General features: G+C 37.6%; 1 protein-coding gene across 1 annotated transcript in view; it reads right to left on the bottom strand.

Moving 5' to 3' along the window:
• Nucleotides 1–601: 601 nt before the first annotated feature.
• LOC131069250 (serine carboxypeptidase-like 50) overlaps nt 602–19,983 on the bottom strand; it is a 55,721-nt gene continuing 36,339 nt past the window's right edge. Inside the window, exon 2 of the mRNA XM_058004615.2 lies at nt 602–1,463. Within this exon, the coding sequence (XP_057860598.1) occupies nt 783–1,463 (681 nt within the window). The 3' untranslated portion in view covers nt 602–782. The remainder of the gene's footprint in view (nt 1,464–19,983) is intronic.

A 19,983-nucleotide genomic window follows, 5' to 3' on the forward strand; every position in this document is an offset into this window, starting at 1 on the left:
GGTCAAGTATGCATCAACTACAAATATGTTAGGGCAATGTGAATGGATGGATCAAAGTATTTAGGTGGTAGGCAACGATGATTTTGAGTCCTTGCTTAGGTAGTGAAGTTTTTCAATGTTCAGAAAAATTCATGTTCATATCTATTTTACAAATGGGTCTTATCAACAAGATGTGCTCTTCATCTATGAAATATAATTTGTGTTTCATGCTTCACATATAGGGAATGTGAATAGTATAGATAGTTATGCTATTCTATGTTTTGTACATTAATATAACATCTTCTTAATTTGTGAATTAACTTTGTAATAAATAGATAGAAGAAAATATTTGTTTCAACACCAAGAAACTCCATCAACTAAACAAGTACTAAAGCATATCCTAACATACTACCTAGATACTATGAGCCTATGATATCTTATAACCATTCTTATAGACAAGAAAATAAGATTGTTATTTGTGTACCGATATATTTGAAGGTGTTTAAAAAAAATTAAATTATATGCCTCAATAATTGTGCTAGCCAAAAAATTATTCTTTTTCTCTGTAATGAAGATTTTCTTGAATTAAACTATAAGCTAATTCTAAGAATTGGACTCTATATTTTGCTTATAATTTTCTTTTTATATTTGTTTGATCAAAACATTAACTAAATCACAGAAATTATCCTCTACTTTTTGCAGGACAAGAGCTGCTCCGCAACCCTTTGTTTGATATAGTAAACGTTATTAAAGTCTCAATTTCATTAAAAAGGAGTGGATACAAAGGAAAAGAAATTCGGCTGTCAATTTACCGCTGAAGTAGCAAGAGATTTAGCTACCCACGACTCAATCATCGCCTGAGAATGGAGATTTTGATCGGTAGGCACAAAATGCCCTGCTCTGGCCACAACAACATGCGTGAGATTTGAATAAGAGCGCACATATCCAGCCTGCACGTTTGACACTCGCCATACTTTTCTCTCCGCCCGCCAAAAGTCGGCCAAGTCATTCCATAACAGAGTGCGCATCCAGTCTTCAGTGGATACAACGCCATCCCTGAGATCGAACTGCCCCTGATACAACAAAACTGGTATCTTCAAGAGAATGCTTTCCACCATACATTTAGTGCTCTTCATAATGTCCTCTCGCATCCTCACATCCACGGCGTCACTGCAATCGACCCAGGTAACGTTGGGATTAGCGTTGAGGGCCTCTTTTACAGCGCGCTGGTTAACGAAGAGGCCAAGGTAGTCAGTGCCGTTATCGAAAGAGTTATAAGGAATCGTCCGCCTGATGTCGTAAAGGGATGCAAGGGCTGTTGTGTTTCCCAGCCAACGAAGGGCACGGTTTCTTGCGATGCGGGCGTCGTTCCATTTGTGCTGAGTGGTCAGTGTGACGGCCTCTTGCTGCAAGCTTTCGAGGTAAAGCTTCTGTTGGTAGTCGATCAGCCCCACGGCGTAGGCCACGCTCGCATGTGACTGTACCTGCATTGGTACCCACAAAGTCCATGTCAAATTGTTCTAAAATTATAACTTTCTAGTTGGCATCCTATTTTTTTCGTTTGAATCAAAAGTGGAAATGAAGATTTAGTTCGAAATTTTGGATCAAAATGATTGTTCAAGTATGGAAATCTAAAGCTGTATTGAGTCTTTAAATACAGCAAACCATAGTCTTTAAATAAAAAATCTAGACACAAATAAAAATTTCCAAAGAAAAATCGACAACAATTCTAGGACCATTTTGATAAGAACAATGAGGCGGTAAGGAGTGGGCAACCAATAGAGAAGAGGGAGATGTTCAAAGTGAGCGCAACACATCTTAAAAGGAGGAGAGTAAAATTCCATATGAACATGTAGTTCATGGAGTGATTTATGGAGTTTAAATGAGAAAACAAGATATGTAGATTCAGCTATGTTCATCAGCTACTTTTTTAGTTTCAATTTTGTAATCTTTAATTGCTTTATTCAATATTAAAAAAAAAATTCAAATCACAAATCATGTCATTATTATTACTTTAATAAAAAAATATCAATGTGATAATAAGGAATCAACCACCACTCATTTATAATATAAACACAATGATCCAATTTCGATCTAAAAATTTGAGACAAAAACAAATGAATCAAATTTTTAATACAATATTCTAGGATATTGTTTGAGAAAAAATTGTAAACCAAAGACTCCATCCCTTCAACATGTTGGAGTTGATTATTGAACTCTCCAACTAGAAATCACTTGCAACAAAAACATTTCTAAGAAAGATAGAGGAAAATAATTGATTTCTTATGCAATCCTTGAGAATTCTATTGATTCAAAAAAGAATTTGAAAATTATAATATACAAAAATAAATCCTTATAATAAGGAAAAAAATCCTAAATGAAACACTTGGTGAGGATTATATTAGATCAAGAACTGTGTCCTCATCCTATGACTTGAGACAAAAAAATATATGACATAAGTCCAACTTAATTATGCTAGTGTAAAAAGGGACTTGATTAATTAATTAATTAAATATGTGATTTCCTATTTTACTCTAACACCCCCCTTTAAAAACAACTTAGGGAGAAGCTAAAAATATTAATGATGAAGACATGAATGGGTCCTGCCTACAAGGCTTGATAAGGTACTCATGTACAAATAAATAAATCACTCAACACTAAAGGATAGGAGAAAATCTTATTAAGAAAATCCTCTCCAAAAGAGAGAAAAAAGAAACAAATGCCTACATGTGACGAAAGAACATAGAACTCGACATGTTCCCCAAGTACTGCTTGGATCACATAAGTACAATCAAGATCCTCCCATAGAAGACAAAAGAAGAGTTGATAAATCTCCCTACAAAGAAGTAGCTCTTTTGTCAAAGGTGAATGCACAAAGAAGAATATTGAAGATGATACAAAATTGGCAAACAATGTTCCTCCCCTTGGGAAGAAATATATCCAATTGTAGATGTACAAGAAAATCCCTCAAGTAGATGGGAGAAAAAGAACCATGATGTGTGCCTTTGAAAATTGCTCAAGTGTCCACAATTCTTAAAAAAAAGATGCTTTGTCAAATGAAACAAATCCAAATAATTGTGAAGAATCATGCAAAACAATCTCTAAAAGCAATTACAATGTGATAATAGGTGTGCTATAGATTTGACCGAAAAGGAAGTCCATATCCTCAACAATATCTCCAATATTTACAAAATATTATCCAACAAAACCGAAACTAAGAGCCTAGAGACATACTACTAAACTGAATTGATCGCTAAAGATACAGGAGGTGGAGGAGATTGAATCTCAACACAAGTCTCATGAACCAAGATGGGTGGAAGTACACATAGGATCAAGTGACCAAACTTCTCCTTGAGTATCTAACCCACTCTACATGCATGAGAGTGTGTACTAGTAAAAATTATTGCAATATCATCTTAGAGAGCAAAACGTGAGAAGAAATACAATTGAGATACATATCAATTATCCCAATAGCAACAATGTGTCTTCTCTACAAGTCTTTGATAATCATTGAATTTGTGAAATCAATAATCTTCCTTGCTCCATTATGTGTAATATGATAAATGGAAGCTTGGATATTTGTTGATCTAGTGAAGCAACGTAAAGTACATGATGGAATGTGTCATCATCAATATTAATAGATCATTTCACATAGACATTCATATATGTGTTGATTTCCATCAGCATGTGTAGTAAACTGTAAGGCTCAAATGAAGACAACATACCATGTGATGAAGCTATTGTCCTAGCTAAACATTGGTGTAGAAGCAAAGAGTGCATTGTCTTTCATCTTGTCTATTCTACTTGTCATTCTAGCTAACACTGACTATATAGGTGATGATGTCAAAGAAGATGCACCAGATGACATAGATGAAGGTAACTAAATATTGAACTCTTCTAAATAAAGTGTTTCAATTGATCAATTTGTTTTCCATAATATTGATGCTCATAATGTCCTTTCTTTTTGTAATATGCACATTTCAATCTCTCCTTTGATGATGCCCCCTTAAAAGAAGAAAATGATTTAGAGGTATCTTGTAGATGTGATTCATTTACTTGCTCATTATTTAAATTAAAATCCATGTATTTATGTTTCTTGCCTTTTCTATTTGAAGACCTCGATCTTTTGTGCTTTGAGTTGTAATAAGAGACTATAATTTGGAAGACTTTAATGCACACGTTTTGTACCAAATTTGTTTGGTCCCTAGTGACAGATGAAACAAAATCATCAAGTGAAGGAATCATAAGCGCATCACATAGACCATCTCTAGTAGCATAGAAGGTGAAAAAAATGTACAATCAAGATCAGGCTTGGTAAATATGGAAAAAATCAATTGAGAGTCATGTTTCTCATACCACACTATATCAATTATAATTTGAGAGATTTGAGTTTGGTGAAGAAGTCTTAGATGGTCTCAAAATTTATAAGAACCAATAATTTCATTCTTCAATTGAAAACTTTGCAATATATCTTTCTTCCTAGTCAAGGATTCCAAATGAGTCCAAATTTTATTAGGTGTTGTGCAACACTCAACACGAAAGAGGAGAACATGAGACATATGCATGCATATGCATAATGTGTCAAAGGCTTCGTCACATCTACTATACCATTTTCTCTTTTTTTGTAGCCACTCTTGGTTTTAGTGATGTACTCATGGTCACTTGATAGAAACCATGTTTCTTCATATTAATCTTCATTTATTTTTTCCACCCATAATAAGTGTATGGAGTGAGTAGATTAATATGGGTTGGATCTATGAATTTTATTTTAAAAATAGAAAAATGGGGAGGACTATAAATAGGTGCTTAGTAAAAATTATGGAAAATAGATTTGATAACTATCTAAAGCATTGAAGTAGCTTTCTAATTCCACAAGAATCATGATAAACAAAAATATGAAACAAAATTTGTGGGCTTGGAATCTAAATTAGGTAAATCTGACTTCAACTAGAAATAATCACCAACAATAAAACCTAAAAAAATACTAGCATTGTTGGAAAGTGCTTGAAATCAACATTTTGAAAAATGTCTCATTTATGAAAATCCAAGTTTGTATGCCCAATTTATAAAAAATTCAGGTCAATACTTATCTTATCTAGCTTCAACAGTAGGAATGAGATCTAATTAGGGGATGGCCTCTAGTTGTTTTGATCTAACCATATAAAATGATAAAAAGATCTTACAACATTTGTAGACACCAACCCACAAGAAACATTAATCCACACTCCCAAATTTGTAGGCACACCAACCTACCAAAGACACCAATTGCCATAGGTTAGCCACCCTCTTAAAAAATATGGCTGTTGCCATGTTGGTCAAACATGCTAATATCTTTTTCTCTTTGAAAAATTCCAACTTAAACCAAACCAAGTCATCTATTCAGAAGTTCATGGGGGTTGCTCAAACCTCATGCCAAATTGCTAGTTAAGTATTCATCCATCGAACACCAAAGACAAGGAAAGCATTTGAACACTTAGAAATTTTTTATTATTGGCCTATCGAGGGTCGAGGATTTCCTTTACCTCATGCCAAAATAGGTAGTCATAGCTTAGAGAGAGTTGTCAAACACCAATAATCGATGGGGAGAAAGAAAGAAAGAAACCAATTTTAAAGTCCACAAGGCTAAGGATAGCCTATAGGACAACCTATCCAATCAAAACCGATTTTTGTAGATCAATTCTTTGCCTATGCAAGTTGATGATGAGTGCTCCCAACTTCTTGATATAATCCTTATTGAATAAATTATACCATGTGATAGCGGTTAAGATATTGACAAACTTATCCCTTTTGTCTTTGAATGCATCACACTCTAAGATAAAATGCATTTTAGTTTCCACATTCCTAGAGTTGCAAAAAGTGCAAACCCTTTCTTCCCAAGTATCTTTTGGCCTTTTCCACCGTCCGGTCTCACAACGGAGTTGATGAGAGTTGGTTCTAAGTTGACCAATAAGAATTTCAACTCTCCATGATATATTAGCCCCTATGTAAACTTTTTGAAGATGATCATACGTGGGATTGAACTCATTGATTGTTAAAATCCAAGAAAACAGATTTAAACCAGAATCAAATTGAAAGAGTTAGAACAAAATATTGAAAATAAAATGGACAAAATAACAATACTAGAGAAACTTGATGTGAATGCTCAACAGAAAAATAGTATCAAGAGAAATCTCCCAATGTCCAATATGAAAATACAAGCAAGGTAGCATGTTTATATAGACTCAAGTGAGGGGTGGAGGTGGCAATATCGGTCAATGAGGAGAAACCACAATGCAAAGCTCTCAAATGAATGAACTTGCTCTTAGTGAAGATGTTTGCAATTTGATCTGATGTCAGACAGTACTGAAGAACAAGAACCTACTCATGAATCAACTCTCGAATGTAGTGCATGTGAATCTCAATGTGCTTGGTCCGTTGATGATGGACCGGATTGCGAGAAATCTGAATAACACTCTGGTTGTCACAAAAGATGACTGTAGGCTTTTGAAAGGAAATGCCAAACTCAGTGAGAATGTTCTGAAGCCAAATGGCCTCAGTAGCAGCATTAACTGCTCCTCGATACTCAGCCTCAATAGATGAAAGAGCAATAGCATATTGTTTCTTGCTCAACCAAGAAACTGGACCACAACCAAGACAGAAGCAATACACTGAAGTGGACTTGCGATCCTGAGAATCACCTGCCCAATCTGAATCTGTATATCCCACCAAGTCAATATCCATGCCCGCTATATAATGAATCCCATAACTGTGAGTACCTTGTACATAGTGAAGAATCCGCTTAGCTGCTTTCCAATGCAGCTCATGTGGCTTCTGCATGAACCTGGAGACCAGGCCCACTGCATACGAAATATCAGGCCTCGTGTGAGTCAAATATATGAGGCTTCCAACTAATTGAGGATACAAGGTAGCATCCGCCAATCGTGAAGAACAAGAAGCCTCAATTTTAACTCCTGACATAAATGTAGTCGATGCAGACTTACAGTCAGCCATGCAAAATCTGGAGAGCATATCAAGAGCGTACTTAGGTTGTCTAATGAAGATCTACCAAAAGGTGATTGAGTGATCTCAATCCCTAAGAAATAATGGAGTAGCCCTAAGTCAAACATCAAGAAATGATCATGAAAGGCAATTTTGATTGCCTTGATACGAGATGAGTGACTCCCAGTGATCAACAAGTCATCAACATACAAAACAAGGAAGGTGAGAGTACCATCCTGCTGTAAAATGTAGACGTTTGAATTAGAATGGCACCGAGTGAACCCAACTAACACAAGGAAGGAGTCCATCTTGGCATACCAGGCACGAGGGGCCTATTTAAGGCCATAGAGAGACTTCCAAAGGCGACAAACAAGTGAAGGATCTTGGACGAACCCCTGTGGCTGCTCCATGTATATCTCCTCCTGAAGGTCACCGTGAAGAAAAGCACTCTTCACATCCATTTGATGAACTTCCCAACGATGGGCTGCAGCAATAGCAAGGACAAGTCAGATGGAATTCATCTTGGCAACTGGCACAAAAGTCTCAAAGTAGTCAATCCCAACAACCTGGGAGAATCCTTTGGCGACCAAGCGAGCCTTATGCTTATCAACTGACCCATCTGCAACAAATTTTGTTTAGTAGATCCACTTGCACCGAACAAGTTTCCTTCGCTTAGGAAGAGGGACTAAATCCCAAGTATGGTTCCTCTCAAAGTAATTGAACTCCTCTTGCATAGCAGCATCCCACTCGGGAACACCTGAAGCTTCTCGAAAGGATTGTTGATCTGCAGCTATAGAAAATAAATGTGGATCATGCTCAAATTGAGACCTTGATCTTCTCTCATCTGAAGGATCACCAACCCAATCACCTGCTGACTCCAATGTCAAATGAGCCCAAAGAGGCCCAGTAGCCGAAGAATGAGGAGAATCTGGAGGAGAATCATATCGTTTGAATGATTACCAAGAGAGGAGGAAGATGAATCCTCATCATCATCATCTAAAGTGGAGGAAGACGATTCTTCAGAAGGATAAAAATTCTTGGAAGAACTATCATCATGAAGTCGCAATGTCTCCATAGAAATGAAATATGGAGAAGTGGCAGAAGAAGAAATGGAAGTATCCTCCTCAAAACGAACACTCTTCTCAATGAAAACCTCATGTGTGGTAGGATGGAAAAGCCTATAGCCTTTGACACCATCTGGATACCCAACAAATATGCAAGCCTTGCTCTGCGATCCATAGCCTTGTGTTTCTCTACTGGAATGTGGGCCATGCAGGAGACCCAAACACTGAAAGTATTTGACTATGGGTTTCCGACCAGTCCAAGCTTGGAAAGGAGTTACCTCCTTCACAACTCGATGAGGAACCTGATTTTGGATATAACATGCATAGTTGATGGCCTCTGCCCAATACTGAGGTGCGAATGATCTAGAGTGGATCATACATTTAGCCATTTCCTTCAAGGACCAATTCTTACGTTCTGCAACTCCATTTTGTTGTGGAGTGTAGGGAACTGTGTGTTGAAGTTCAATGCCTTCTAAGATACAAAAGTGCTCAAACCTATGGTTGACATATTCCCCCCCATTATCGATGTGCAGAACCTTGATGGTTTTCCCTGATTGCTTCTCTGCAAAGGCTTTGAATTCTTGAAAAGACTCAAACACCTCAGACTTTTGTTTGAGAAAATATACAAAGGTGTACCGAGAAAGGTCAACAATGAATGTCAAGACATATTTGGCCCTGCTGAAAGAAGGATTTGGAAATGGTCCTGCTAAATCACTGTGAACTAGCTCCAAAAGTTGTGTGGCTCTCCATGCTTTGCCTTTATCAAATTTTTCTTCAGGGTGCTTGCCAAGAATGCATCCTTGACAAACTCCATCAAAAAATTGAATCGAAGGCAACCCTATAAACATGTCATGTTGATTGAGCTGCTGCAAATAGCAGTAATTCAAGTGGCCAAATTGCTGATGCCACAAATGACTCACCTCATCCGAGTGAGTAAGCAATGCAAGTGAAGGAAAATCAGGAACAAAGTGAGAAAAGTGATACAATCTAGATTGATGATTTGCCTTTCCCATTGCAATTGTAGACCCATTATGCATCTCACTAATTACCACTGTGTTTGGAGTGAACTCAACCCGCTTGCTAGAGCTAGTGTGAGTGATTTGATAGACAGATAGGAGATTAGTTGACAAAGATGGAACATAAAGGACATCCTGAAATGTTCCTTCGCCCACGTCAATAGACCCTCTCCCATGCACTTCAATAGGAGTGTCATCACCCAATAGAATAGATGGCATAAAACATCACTCCAAGGAGAAAAAACTATCCTTTGATGAAGCCATGTGGTGTGAAGCACCCGATCCGATAATCCAGGAATTAGGCTGGGAATCAACAAAAACTAGGGCCTTGCCCTTTCCTTTCCCCTTATATGTGTCCTTTGAAGATTGCTGAGATGAACTTGGTTTGATAGAATCAAGCACCTTGATGTTGTTCTTTTCTAGAAGATGAGTCAAATGATCAATTTGCTTCTTTAGACATTTATGTTCATTGTGACCAAGTTTCTTATAGTAGGAACACTTAGTTTTCTCCTTCTTGGGCTTGTCACCCTTTGAAGAAGATGCCTCATTAGTTGCTTTTGAAGTAACTGGCTTTTGTTCTTGCTTCTTTTCTCCTTGGTTCTTTTGTTTCCTTTCTTGCTTAGAAAGCCCATTTTGATCTTTTGTACCTTGGTTGGCAACCAAGGCTTGAGATTTAGAGGACTTAATTGTGCCCATTTGAATAATCTTATCTTGTTCTTGTGTAAGTTCTTTTGCAAAATCATCAAGTGAAGGCATTTTAAAGCTGGTTCCTAAGGCACTTTTTGTAGCATAGAAAGTAGAAACAAAAACTGAATAGTTTGGACCAAGTTTGGAAAGAATGCTTAGAATCAATTGTGAATCTTTCTTATCTATCCCACATGCCTTCAATTGCAATCTTACAGCCTTTAGTTTTGTGAAGAAGTTCTGAATTGTATCAAAATTACATGGATTTATCCCTATTAGCTCATTCTCCAATTGGTGTCCTCTTAACTCATCTTGTTTACCAAACAACCCTTCCAATGTTGTCCATACATCATTTAGAGTTGTCGCAGATTCAACATGAAAAAGAAGATCAGAAGATATAGACATACATAGTGTACCATAAGTTTTATCACATTTGTTAAACCATTTTGGTTTTTCTGCAATTAGTGTTGGTTCAGTTTCAAGTCCCATAGTTACTCTAAACAACCCCAACTTCTTAAGATAGATTGTCATTATTGACTTCCACTCATAGTAGTTGTAAGGTGTGAGTATTGGTACTATATTTTGATCCATTTTAATGTAGAAAGTAAGATTGCTTGTGCATGAAAGAGAGACGAAAAACTCAGAGAGAACACACTGGACCACCCCCCTTAGATATTATAAGGTGGCACTTTATAATTTTGTGCATTTACAATGTTGGAGTTATTTTCCAAAGTTTTACAAAGTCCAAAAAATGGACACAAATACTGAAGGCAAAAATAATATCTCAGAATATGAACATCAAACCAAAACCAAAGTATTCTAATTGAAAAAATATCCACTTTTGACTTAAATATGAGATCATATGTGAAAGTTATAGTGGTTTGAAGTTCACAAAACGAGGACTGCCCTTCAGATCTGCTGATAAAACTTAATTTCTGGAACATTGGTAACTTCTAAGAAAAAATTGATTACACCACTGCAAAGAGCACGAAAGAACACTCCATTTCAAAAAAAATTGCACTGAAAAATACCTCAGTATGACTGAGAACATCTCATTTGAAGATCAGATGCAAAAAAGAAAATTGCAATGGTGAGGGGTCTAGCTGAAGCTTGTCGATGCCATTTTCGAAATATCTGTTGACTTAATGCAAAATTTGGCAATGACCCAGATGGTCTTTTTCAGTTATGAAACAAACTCAGAAAGCGTTTTTCTTTATCACTTGCAAAAGATGGGGCCACAGTGTAAAACAACGTCTTCAACAAAGAAAAAACGACAAGCAAAGCTTCTGGTGTCCGCTCTGCACACATTTTATATGAAAATAGAGGTTTTTGGGTCTTCCAAACATAAAAGAAAGGTTTGTTAGGCCTCAAAACATACTATTTGAAAGTTCCTTCACAAATCTAAGCTTCAAAAAACTTGTTTTACACAAAAAAACATATATGTAAAACAATATTACTGGATCTTCATAAACCTTTGCTGGTTTTTCAGATCGTGCAAAATGGAAAGAAAACACAGCAAGATTTTACAAGATCTTTACAATAATCTAATCTTTGAAAACATGCTTTGATGCCATGTTAAAATAGGAGATAACAGATTTAAACAAGAATCAAATTGAAAGAGTTAGAACAAAATATTGGAAATAAAATGGACAGAATAACAATACTACAAAAACTTGATGTGAATGCTCAACGATAGGATAACATCAAGGGAAATCTCCCAATATCCAATATGAATATACAAGCAAGGTAGCATGTTTATATAGACTTGAGTGAGGGGTAGAGGTGGCAATACCAGCCAATGAGGAGAGACCACCATGATGGTCTAAACATAGTAAATGCACCTCTTCATAGCATGTTGACACCTCAATACCCATTTGTCTTAAGTAAATGTGCTTTATTAACCCAAGCAAGCTTAATTAAAGTGTAGGAAAAACCTAGGAAAAATTAAGGAAAATAAAAACCTACACTAACATTGAGATAGTATTGTTTCTTTCTTCCTAGCCCAATACACCAAATTCTCTTGTAGAACTTATTCATAACGAATCCCTTTACCTCCTTGTTATTTGTGGGGCACATATTCAAATAAATGTTCCATTTCCTCACCCATTATGTTTCCTTGCATCAACATCTTCTTTCTTTTGCACAATATGCCATTAATGACAACCTTAGGCCATCTACCTTCTCTCATTTGTTCAATTCTTTATAAATAGCTAATGAGATGCACCATAGCAATTGTTTCAATAGGGACAACTCCTATTTTACTTAACATGATATCTGTTGGGCCCATATAAAAATTTTCATTCCATATGTGTCCTTGTTTGAAGTAATGCCCGTCTAATCCGTTGGTCAAGTCATTTGCTTAACCTTCCTCATGTAACCCGACCATTGTTATATCGTTTAAGTTTCACTGCGTTGAACTTGAACCTTGAACTTGAACCTTTTTGGTTCAAGGTTCAAAGTTCAACGGGCGTTGTTTTGAATGTTTTTCCTTCCGCGCGGTTTTAAGTCTTCGCTAGTCCTTGTTGGCGTTTTACATTCTTTGAACCTTGAACTTGAACCTTTTTGGTTCAAGGTTCAAAGTTCAAGATTTGTCATGTTAATTTTGTGTCGCGACTGTTTTGCAAGGTTCAGAGTTCGATGTATAGGCTTGTTGGAAGACATGTGACTTGGCGCGAGGTGACGGCACGGATTTTAAGATATGATTAACGGCCACAAAGGAAAGAAATATTCTTTCTTTAATGATTTGAAATTTGTCATATATAGCAAGTATGTGTGAGGATCCGTAGTATCAGAAGTGAAGTGACTTAGCATTTAAGACATGCTCCAGTACAATCATTTTAGAGTAAGGTCACACGAACGAAGAGTAATGGAGACAGTTTATGGTAATAATGGGTAATATTTTCTCGGCTTTAAAACTGAGTAGTTGTCACGTCGAAATTATCATTTTCTTGGGAAAGTTTTGAGGAGTTTTTGGAGCAGGAGAAATAGACTACGATAGAGGTTTGCAGATGACAGGGATGGTAAGCTCCAACATCAAATTCCTTTGAAACCAGGTGTCAATCCTTTTTGGCAGAAGTTAAGAAATTTTAATCCAAAGGTAGTAGAAGCAATTTTTCATGAGGTTGACAAGATGTTGAAGGCCCAAATTATTTATCCTTTACATCATTCCACCTAGATTGCAAACAATAGTTCTTGTTCGGAAGAAAAACGATGAGATACGAATATGTGTTGATTTTAAAAACTTAAACCAAGCAAGTTTGAAAGACAATTACCCCCTGCCTGCAATGGATCATATTTTACAAACTGTTTTAGGGTCCGAGATGATGTCCATGTTGGACAGCTTCTCTAGGTATAATCAAATTAGTGTTGCGGAACAAGATCAACACAAGACAACCTTTATAACTCCCTGAGGTACCTTTGCGTATAAAAGAATGCCTTTCGGGTTGATTAATGCAGGGGCAACGTTTCAAAGGGCGATGGATCTTTCCTTCGGGCATTTGAGGGACAAGATTATTGTAGTCTATTTAGATGATTTGATTGTTTTCTCCAGGAAAAGGAAGCATCATGTGTCATATTTGAGAAAAGTTCTAGTGAGATGTAGGGAGCATGGGGTATCATTAAATCCTAAAAAGTCTGTTTTTGGTGTCACGGAAGGAAAACTTCTGGGACATATCGTTTTACAGGAGGGGGTAAAAGTTGATCCATAGAGGGTAAAAGCGATACAGTAGCTCAGTCTCCCCTCAAATAGAAATGGAGTAAGGTCCTTCTTTGGACAGGTGAGCTTCCTAAGGCGTTTTATTCCTAATTTTGTTGAAACTACTAAATATATTGTAAATATGATGAGTGAAAAAGTAGCCTTTAGGTGGAATGAAGTAGGCAGGAAGGCTTTTGAAGAGATTAAAAGGGCCATCGTGCATGCACCTAGCCTAGTTAATCCAGACTTTAATAAAGACTTTATTATTTATTGTTACACATCATAGCATACAATGTCTGGGATTTTGGTACAGAAGGGTGAGGATAATGAAGAGGTGCCAATTTCCTTCATGAGTATTCCCTTGAAGAAGCATGAGTTAAAATACTCACAGATAGAGAAGCAAGCCTATGCAGTGGTAAAAGTTGTGAAGCAATTCAAGTATTACATACGTCATTCACGTACAACTGTTTTTGTTCCCAATTCTGCAGTAAAAGTTGTTTTAACTCAACAGGATGTTGGCATCAACAATAGAGCATCTTGGGTCTCCAAGATTCAAGAATTCAATTTGGACATCAAGCCCACTAAACTGGTTAGAGGACAAGGCCTTTGTAAATTGATAGCAGAGAATGAGTTTAAAGAAGAGGACAGTCTACCTTTAACCTTGTCCGTCGACCATCAGGATTCTTGGTTCACCAATGTTGCGTATTATCTTATGTATGGAGACTGTCCAGATCATCTTTCTCCTAGAGAAAAAAGAAATCTAAGGTTGAAAGCTGTGAAGTACGTCATCTCTAATAACATATTGTACAAGAAAGGCTTAGATGGCACTTTCCTCCGATGTGTGGATAAACTGCACCAAGAAGCTCTACTGAAAACTTTTCATAATGAAGCATGCGAAGGTCATTTCTCTTCTACGGTTACTGCATACAAAATCCTGAGGAACTGTTACTATTGGTCGGGGATGTTTAGGGATGCATACGCCTAGGTGGCGAGGTGTGAAAAGTGCAAGTTGTTTACAGGTAAACCCCAATTGGCTGCCTTGCCGTTGAGACACGTGGTAATAGAAGAACCTTTTAAACAGTGGGGGTTAGATTTCATTGGTCCTTTGAACCCTGTTTCCAGTGCGGGGCATACTCACATTTTAACAACAACGGATTATTTCACTAAGTGGGTGGAAGTTATCCCTGTAAAAAAAACCACTTCAGAGATTGTGTGTACGTTCCTCAAGGATAATATTCTTGTCAGGTTTGGAGTCCCTCAGAAAATAGTCACAGATAATGCATCAATATTCTCTGCATCTAAGTTAAGCTTATTTTGCTATGATCATGGAATTTCCTTGGCACACACCTTTGATTATTATCCGCAGGGTAATGGTCAAGCAGAATCAAGTAACAAGAATTTGATCAACATCATGAGAAAGTTGGTTAGTGAGAATTTCAAGGATTGGCATAAGAAGTTACATGAACCACAATGGGCAGATCGAACCTCACCAAAACGGGCCATAGGGATGTCACCATTTGAGCTGGTATATGGCATCGGCGCACAACTCTGTCTTCCTTTAGAGTTAGCAGCTTCTAGACTGCAGACAGTGATAGAAGATGCATTTTTTTAGAGCTCTCTTGAAAAAAGAATTATGTACCTAACCAAGATTGAAGAAGAAAGGGAAAAGTTGGTTGACAGGATTACAAAACATCAGATGAGGGTTAAAAAGATTTTTGATCAGAAAGAAAGGCCCAGAAAGTTCATGAAAGGTGATCTGGTGTTATTATGGGATAAAAGGAGAGAGCCGAAAGGTGCTCATAGCAAATTTGAGTCGTTGTGGAAGGGACCTTATGTGATTCACGAGGTAAAGGGCCCCAATTCTTTTAAACTTGCTTACCAAGATGGCTTTGAACTACCCCTGTCCTATAATGGGCAAGACTTAAAACTGTATCAATTGTAAATAGGCATCCCCTGTCAGTTTGTACATACATTTTTGTTGTGTTAGTTTAGGTGTGTCGGTTTTTGTTGTGAGTCAAACCTTCGTTTAAATCATTTTGTGAAACCAGAGATTTTGAGGTTCATTGCTTGGTACTTTAAAGTTCCAGTCCCCATGCAGAGCCACTGTTGGGCCCATATAAAAATTTTCATTCCATATGTGTCCTTGTTTGAAGTAATGCCCGTCTAATCCGTTGGTCAAGTCATTTGCTTAACCTTCCTCATGTAACCGGACTATTGTTATATCGTTTAAGTTTCACTGTGTTGAACTTGAACCTTTTTGGTTCAAGGTTCAAAGTTCAACGGGCGTTGTTTTGAATGTTTTTCCTTCCGCGTGGTTTTAAGTCTTCACTAGTCCTTGTCGGCGTTTTACATTCTTTGAACCTTGAACTTGAACCTTTTTGGTTCAAGGTTCAAAGTTCAAGATTTGTCATGTTAATTTTGTGTCGCGATTGTTTCACAAGGTTTAGAGTTCGATGTATAGGCTTCTTGGAAGAAATGTGACTTGGCGAGGTGACAATGCGTATTTTAAGATATGATTAACGACCGCAAAGGAGAGGAATATTCTTTCTTTAATGATTTGAAATCTGTCATTTATAGCAAGTATGTGTGAGGATCCGTAGTGTCAGAAGTGAAGTGACTTAGCATTTAAGGCATGCTCCAGTACAATCATTTCAGAGTAAGGTCACACGAACAAAGAGTAATGGAGACAGTTTATGGTAATAATGGGTAAGATTTTCTCGGCTTTAAAACTGAGTAGTTGTCACGTCGAAATTATCATTTTCTTGGGAAAGTTTTGAGAAGGAGTTTTTGGAGCGGGAGAAATAGACTGCAATAGGGGTTTGCAAATGACAGAGGAAGGTATGTCCAACAACTTTCTAAATTGTTGCAGTTTGTTTTAAAAGATCTAGGTTAATTGGAGAAAAACACGAGCTAAACATGAGGCCTACTTTGCCCAAATTAATGAGCTTGTCTTCCCTTGTAATCTCTTTACCAGAACTAGGTGATACAGCATTAGTCCAACTGGATTTAGATGATTTTCTAGAAAGAGTACGAAACCCAACCGCAGATCCTATGATGAGAGATATGGCACAGAGCGGATTATTAGAAGCGACCACATTCCCACAGTTGCTCCTTGCCCTGAATTAGTTTTAGAATGTATGAATCACTATGACAAGGGTAATAGATGCATAAGGAAAAATAATGGCGAGGTTTTGTTATCCATCGATAGACAGACAGTAATGGCATCCATGGGTATCCCACACCGGGAACCCTATGAAGATTGGACGATTGGAAAATCTTATGGAATTTTCTCTGAGAAAAAGCAGTATTACAGAACTGTTATTGCACAAAATTGGCTTCAAAGATTCCAAAAAGGAGGCTCAAGGCTGCCAAGACCTCTAACCCGTGAGCATTTAATTCCTGCAATCCGAGACTGTGTAATATTGTTGAGTAGAGTAAAGGGGAATTCCCACTCCTTCTATTGGGAGGACTGGATGTATTTCTTCATCCAGGTCACTCTAGATAAAAATCAGTTCATTGACTGGGGAACTGTTATCGCGGAATGGTTACACGAAGGTTTGAGTAATTACCCTGGGATGTCAAACTTTCATATGTCTTCGTACCTGTTATACATGCTTGCTTGTGTGAGAGAATGGTCTGGATTGTCCCCTGCAAAATGGGTTCAAGGCATAAAAAATTATGAGTATCATCCCAATTTGACTTTAAAAGGGCATGTTGATGATTATCTCTACTGGAATGATATTTTTGCTGGGAGGTTGACGTTTGATTTACAAGGTAACTTGCATAGGAGGATGTCTGCAGAAGCCATTGAACTTGTTAACATCTATGGCAGTTTCTTTACACAGTTTAGTCACTTCACTTACCTAAGGGTTGGAGGATTTAAAGGTGAACCCTTTAGGCTACCCAGGTATGTTTCAGACTCCTGTATTTTGATCGAAGTTTCCAGGCAACTTGCCTATGTCACAAAGGATTATGGCGAGAACTTTGACACAAGTGGGATTTTCCCCATTGACTTAGGCCATTACAGTTGTAGGTTTGTCTCTGATGCTCTGAATCTTGAGCGAAAATTTAAGAGATTTCATTTGAAGACCTTTGTGAAAAGGGATAATTTTGATAGTAAAGGTTTCATCGCTCAATATGTGAAGAACATGGTGCCTGATCAACATGTGTCTCATTTAGAAGATTATTGGGAGGGTTGCCCGGATGAATTTGGAGTAAGGAAAAGGAGTTGGTCCAAGTTAACCTTGAAACAAATTCATGACATGAAATTGCCAATGGACACTTCAGGTGTCACCACTGACGATGAAGATGTACTTGATTTTGAGTTTATGAAGCGGGTACATAATGAACCTCTTCCAGAGGTGGATTGGAGTAAAAAGATGGAGGATAGTATTCAGACACGCACCTTCAACATAATTCGCAGGACAGAAAATTGGCTTAGGAGTTGCCGATTTCATCCGACAAGAGCAACTAGTTCAAGAAGCAAAAGTGGGAAGAGGAATACCGCAAGCAAAACTTCTATTTTAACTAGCATTCTCGTTTTTGTTGCAAGAAAAAGGCAGGCAAAGATTAAAGAAGAGAAACTTGACACCGAGGTTGAACTTTCTATTGGTGGTCGGGTTACCAGGTCAAGGTCCAAGAAGAGTTTTCAGTTGTCGGCTCCCCATCTCATTCTTGATTTGGACGCAGAGGAAGCACTGTGCGATATGGCATCCCTTGTTTCTGATACAGACAAGGTTTCAACTAGCGTAGATACTACTTTCCAGGATTCAGGGACGCTTGATATCCAGTCTCCTGTAGATAGTGCCACACTGCCACCCTCAGCAGGATCTCCACCCATGCTATCTAAGGAATTGACTTTGGCAACCAAGTGGTTAAGTGACTCAATTACCAGGAAAAGGAACGGGGTCCCTATTACGGTATTAATGGAGGATGTTGTGAATAAATGTCTGGGAAAGTCCACGAAGCCCAAAAGGCTAAAAATGGAGGCTATGATTGGTTTCAACGAAAGCACGAAGCATTTGACTGCAGACATTGCCAAAACCGCGTACAACAAAGATGTTGTTACTGCTTCAGAAGCAGACTATGCTATTGAACGAGTTGATTTGGGGGTCGGAACCAGAGCCGTAGATGTGAAACATCTGGAGACTTCAACCAAATGAATTATCTCTCATACATGGAAAGACGAAAGAGACAAGGCTGAGTTAAAGCAAATTTTAACGCAAATGGCTCAGTATATTCATGCTTTGCAGAACAGCCCATTACCGTTGTCTCAAAGTTCAAGGCCATTTAGCCCAAAATCACCTACTAATCAGAAATTCTTTGATGAGGTTCAACGAAACAGGATGATTGTCGAGGTTTTCTCAGAATGGCTCACCTCGATCATGCATCAAGGGACCAATTACATAACGGATTTAGTCCAGATTTTCAAAGATGCTAATGAAGTCACCAAAGAATTGGATTTCGACTTAATCTCGTGGCAGAAAGATAAGACTAAATGGGCAGTGATTTCAAAACAGATGCACGATATTCAGCGTTATGGCCTGATGAATTTTCTTGCTGAAAGGCAAGTGCCAGGGTTAAATGAAGACGTAATGTTTATTTGCAAAGAGAGCATTGAGTGGCGCAACCAGATTATTGAACAAGGCCATAGTGAATCAGCCAGTCTGCGTGGCGAATTAGCAACCTTAAGGACGACCATGTAGAAGGATTTGTGCTCCGTGGATGTCCAATTGCTTAAAGAAGATAGCGAAACTCTGGAAGATACTACAGAGATGATCAACCAGTTTAGCAGCCACATTAAACAAATCAAGGTGGAGAAATCCTTGGCCGTGGGATATTTTATGAGGATTTCCAAAGTAGAATCGATGCACATAGTTTCTCTCGATTACCTGGACTCACACAGGGACAAAGTGAAGATGGTGAAGAGAAAGAAGGAGCTCTGGAAGCAAAGAGTAATTCACATCAGTTTGCCACATGTAACTGTAATTCAAGAATTTTTGAAGGTGCATCAAGAGTGGAGTGCGGCGAAGGCGGTGATGGTGTCTGTCCAAAACACCAACCTGAGCGATCACACTGAGACCGAGCAGACGGCATGAATAGCACTGCTGGCAGTTGTTTGCCAGCGAGTCTAGTCATTTTTAATTTCGGTTATGTAGTTAGGGTAGTTTTCTATTAACTGTTGCGATTTAATTTTACTTTGGTTAAAAACTATTGGTCTGGCGACCTATTTATATGTTTTGCAATGACTTTATAAGGGTTCACTAAGTTTTTGAAAAGACTATCTTTAAAATTGGCTAAAAACTTTGTGTATGTAGAAGGTGGATGATCATCAATGAATGAAAATCTCGTTAATAGTTATCTTTGATTTCAAATCTGTGTGCTTGATATTTGGAATTTGATTTCTGTGAAAATCTATTTCAAAGAAAGAGTTGTTATACTTTCTCTGTGTAGAAAATTATTAGCAAATTTCATCTTTAAAGGCTTTTCATTTTGTTTTAGTGTACGTGTGAAGTCTGTCAACTTTATGTAAAGAGTTATATATGAATCAGTGCTTGCATTCATTTCG

This window comes from Cryptomeria japonica, chromosome 6, assembly GCF_030272615.1.
Source record: "Cryptomeria japonica chromosome 6, Sugi_1.0, whole genome shotgun sequence".
Classification (NCBI taxonomy): Eukaryota; Viridiplantae; Streptophyta; class Pinopsida; order Cupressales; family Cupressaceae; genus Cryptomeria; species Cryptomeria japonica.